Source organism: Tarenaya hassleriana, unplaced genomic scaffold (assembly GCF_000463585.1).
Source record: "Tarenaya hassleriana unplaced genomic scaffold, ASM46358v1 Cleome175, whole genome shotgun sequence".
Taxonomy (NCBI): Eukaryota; Viridiplantae; Streptophyta; class Magnoliopsida; order Brassicales; family Cleomaceae; genus Tarenaya; species Tarenaya hassleriana.
In genome coordinates, this window is record NW_010965169.1 from 83,724 (window position 1) to 88,493 (window position 4,770).

The window sequence follows — 4,770 nt, forward strand, 5'->3', positions numbered from 1 at the left end:
CTTATAGTCCACATCAAAACAACCTTCAATCTGAAATTCTCTTTCTGTGAGGCATCGTATGCATCAATTCCACAATGCCACAACTCAAGTAATTCTTCGATCAAAGGTTGAAGAAAAATGTCAAAACTTTTCTTCGGATGCTCCGATCCCGGAATCAAAACCGTCAAGAACAAGAACTTTTTTTTCAGACACATATCTGGAGGTAAGTTATAAGGAGATATAACAATAGGCCACAGCGAATATTGTTTGCCCGATTGACCATACGGTGCAAACCCATCTGTGCATAAACATAGATAAACATTTCTATGTTCTGATGCAAAGTTCGGATATACCTCGTTAAAATTCTTCCATGCATCACCGTCAGATGGATGACTCATGTTCTCAGGATCTGATGTATGTTCAGCATGCCACCGCATATGTGAAGCTGTTTGATGAGATTCATACAATCTTCGCAGACGGTCTTTGATCGGTAGATAAAACATCCTTTTGTAAGGAACACGGTTGCGTTGACCAGATTTTTTCGCCTTGTATCTTTCAGCTCCACAAAATCGACAGTTGTCCAACTGGTTAGATTCTTTCCAAAATATCATACAGTTGTTAGGACATACATCGATTTTTATCGATTCCATTCCCAACGATCCCATCAGTTTAGACATATCGTAATACGAATCTGGAGCGTTATTACCTTGGGGAAGATAATCATTCAGCATCTGACAAACTTCATTCATGCAGTTCTCTGTAAGATTATAACTCGTCTTCATCCCCATCAATCTAGCAGAAGCCGATAGTTGAGAAAGCCCTTCTTTACAACCATCATAAATAGGTTGGTTTGCAGCCTCTAATAGATCGAAAAACTTTTTCGATGCCTCATTCATCGGATCTTCTGTAACCTGATCATTATATTGAGATGGAAATGCATCTTGAACCATCTCAATATATGAATTTGGCTGATCATAGACATCAGTATTTCTCACAGATATATTCTCATCAGAAATTTGAAACGTCTCACCATGATAAACCCAGACGTAATAGTTAGAGACAAAACCTTTTTTCCATAGATGTCTCATCACAACTTCTGGAACTTCTTCCCTCTCGTTTTTACATCTTCGGCACGGACAATATATCTTTCCTCTCTGAAGAAAAATATGTTGATTTGTTGCAAACTCCAAAAAATTAGTCAATCCTTCTTCGTAATGCGTAGATACATTACCCGTAGAAGGATTTACTCTTTCGTACATCCATTTTCTTGAGTAATAAATATTGTTATTACTCGATGCCATTTTTTGAGTTTTTTTCGGGTGCAAGAGTGTATGAATGGGTTCCGTGGTTTAAAGGAAATATAGTGACGCAATTGCGTCACAAAATTAAAGGAAATATAGTGACGCAAATGCGTCACTAAATTAAAAAAAAGTGACGCAATTGCGTCACTATTAATGACGCAATTTCGTCACAAAAGTTTTTGTGACGAAATTGCGTCAGTATAATATAATGACGCAATTGCGTCACCAAATGGTGACGAAAGGGTGACGATATTTCCGCGCGTTATTTGGCGACGCAATTTTGCGTCATCATTTCGTCACCATTGGGTGACGCTGTAAATTGCGTCACAAAAGCGTCACTATTTAGTGACGCTCAGGTGACGCTTTTGTTGCGTCACTCTTTGCGTCACAAAATCGTCACCGTTGCGTCACCCTTTTAGTGACGCAAAATTTGCGTCACTTTTTGCGTCACCCTTTTCGTGTTTTCTTGTAGTGCAAGAGTTAAAGCTACAACTCCTCTATACGTATCCACACTGGCGTGAAGGATTCCAAATGTCTTTTTGGAACTGACTTGATAGGATCTGTGAAGTGAATAGGGTTTTCAAGACTTGGGATTAAATCTTGGGAACTAGAATCTCAAAAGAAACTGTTTCTCTTGTGTTCTAGATATGTCAAGGAGTGTAGAAAGTCTCTATATTCGTTAGGGCGGCATCCCCTAACCTTTTTATTAAATTTGAAACCCTAAACCTCAAAGGAGGAAAATTTTTGCCAAGAGTTGACTCGGTCCAAGTCTGAACGAATCAGCCTAAGCCTACGACCAAGACTGACTCGGTCCGAGTCAAGACATGACTCTGTCCGAGTCAGAACAAATCAGTCCCAGCACAAAACATTTTCTGGGCTTTGACTCGCATGTTGACTCAAGTGGAACTGACTCGGTCTGAGTTAACACTAACTCGGTCCGAGTTAGAGGCCTGCAACCGTTTTTCTCGACATCTTGATTTGAATCCAGCAACTGTTTGCTCGACCGAATCCAAGTCTTCCTTTTTGATACTTCATTCCTCATATGATTCGTGAAGTCTCGTATAATCATCCGATTAAAGACAACGTTTGACGCAGTGAAGACATATCATTCCTCATATCAGTTACTCTAGACATCTCAGGCTAAGGATCTAAGAACGATCGTTACATGAGATTCAAGTCATGACTCATGTTCATGTGACAATCTCATGCAGGTCATCTAGTCAATCATTCCCAATGAGTACCCATGATTGTGATTCGCATCCAATACATCTGATCATTACCATGATCATCAATCACACCTCATGTTGGTCTTAATTCATCATTGTTCCCACGATGATAACTAACCAGGGAGTTTAGAATCATTTTGCAATGGCTCATGGATACCGAAATATAACAAACATGCTAATCATATAATTGAAAAGTAATGCATTAATAAACCAATGAATCAATACAAAGTCAAATGTCATATCATGGATTATCCTAGAGCATTATAACCAACAGAGTTAACTAGTTAATATATGTTATCGACATAAGTTGTCTAGGTGAAATTAAGATTGGCAGACTATTAGAAAAAGAAAAGAAAACAAAAACCTAAAACTTTTAGTGTTATATATGAAAGAAAAGTGAGCAAAATCCACTTCTGTCAAAAAGTGGTAAAAGTTGAGGCTGAAGAAGACGGTGCCGCAAGATGATGCCTCAAATACAGAAAATTTTTACAACTATCGACTCCACTTATTTTGTTATTTTCTTCATTCCTTTGCCTATATAAGGAGCATGAACACGAAGGCAAAAACCATCCCAAGTAGAAGCAAAACATCAGAGTAAAAAGAGAGAAAAAAGAAAGAAAGGAAGAGAGTGAAAAATAAATTTGGGTCTCTCTTTTTTTTTTTTGGTTTTTTCTTTTTTTTTTGAATGTTTATTTTCTCCTATATAAGAGAGAATTATTATTGTATTCTCCTTATAACAGAAAGAAGTGTTGTAATTCCTTGACAGTCGATATAAATCCTTCTACCATTTGCCCGTTGACGTAGACACTCTGTCGAACCACGTAAATCCTCAGTGTCCCATTATTTATTTTCTTGTCTCAGTTTAGTTGCCTAATAGTGAGTTATCCACGTCCGATCTTGATAGTGGTATCAGAGTGCTGGTTTTCAAATGGATGTTCATGAAAAACCATTGGATTAAACTGTTGTATAGATACTGCAAAATGGCAACTAAGTATGAGATAGAAGTTTGATATGAATATTTTTTTTGACATGGAAGATAAAAATGAGGATAGTTTTGATGAAAGAAAATTGTTTGGCAGTTATCGGAGATAGACCAAATGGGATGAGCGATGAGCAATGGAACAAAATAAACGAAAGTGCCATTGCGAGTCTACAACAAGGTCTTGCCTATTTTATCTTGGAAGGCGTAGAAGAGTTGGAGACTACAAAGGAGATTTGGGATGCTCTAATGAAATTGTACGAGATAAAGTCATTTCATAATTAGATTTTCTTGAAGAGAAGCTTTTACACCATAAGGATGACGAAATCTACTTCCATGACAGAGTACATCAGTGCTTTGAACGCACTATTTTCGAAACTCTCAAAGATGGGCTACAAAATAGATGTGAAGGAACGTGCTGAAATCCTACTCCAAAGTCTTCCAGATTCGTCAACACTAGTAATATCCTCACAGACTATTTAGTCTTTGATGATGTTGTAACTACTGTTCAAGAAGAAGAACGTAGGCGCAAAACAAACAAGGCATGATGGTAGCTCGTAGCAAGCAAAAGTCTTGGAAATGGTGAGAGAAAAATCAACGAAATATGGCTTCCGTTGGAGTCAGAACGCTGAAAAATCAGGAAGTAAAAAGAAAATCAAATGCTATCACTTTGGTAAGAAAGGCCACACTAAGAAGCAATGTTGACACCTGATGAGAACGAAGGAGCAAATTCTCAAGGAGATGTTGCAAGTACCTGATCGAATAGAGAGAGATTGTACAATGAGGTGACAACTATCACTAAAGGCAAACAAAAGTTTTATGATGTCTGGCTTCTAGACTCAGGAGCTACATGTGTTGGTTTAGTGCTCTATGATGTACTGTTTATGAGCTTTATTCAGATACATTTGATGTATTGATACTGTCTACGGTTTTATGAGAGTATTTGATTCATTACATGTTCTTGTATACTAGATGTGTTATGAAATCCATATATCATTATGAATGATATTAAACTCCCTGGTCTTGTGTCATTATGGGAATGATGACATAATAAGACTAGTATGATATGTGATTGATGATCATATAGATGATCATAGGTATTAGATACGATCACAGTCATAGGTATTCGTTGGAGAACGGAATACAGGAATGACCCGCATGAGATTGTCACATGGACTAGCGTCATGACTGGAATCTCATATGGCGGGTCCCGTGTTAGCTCCTAAGACCTGAGATATCTACGGAATCCAACATAGGAGTTACGTGCTTTGATTACGTCAAACGT

General features: G+C 37.7%; 1 protein-coding gene across 1 annotated transcript in view; it reads right to left on the minus strand.

The window, feature by feature from the left end:
• The window catches only part of LOC104810224, a 3,255-nt gene extending 2,326 nt beyond the window's left edge, over positions 1-929 (minus strand). The window contains exon 1 of the mRNA XM_010536419.1: positions 686-929. Coding sequence (XP_010534721.1) covers positions 686-929 — 244 coding nt within the window. The remainder of the gene's footprint in view (positions 1-685) is intronic.
• Between the last annotated feature and the right edge of the window lie 3,841 nt (positions 930-4,770).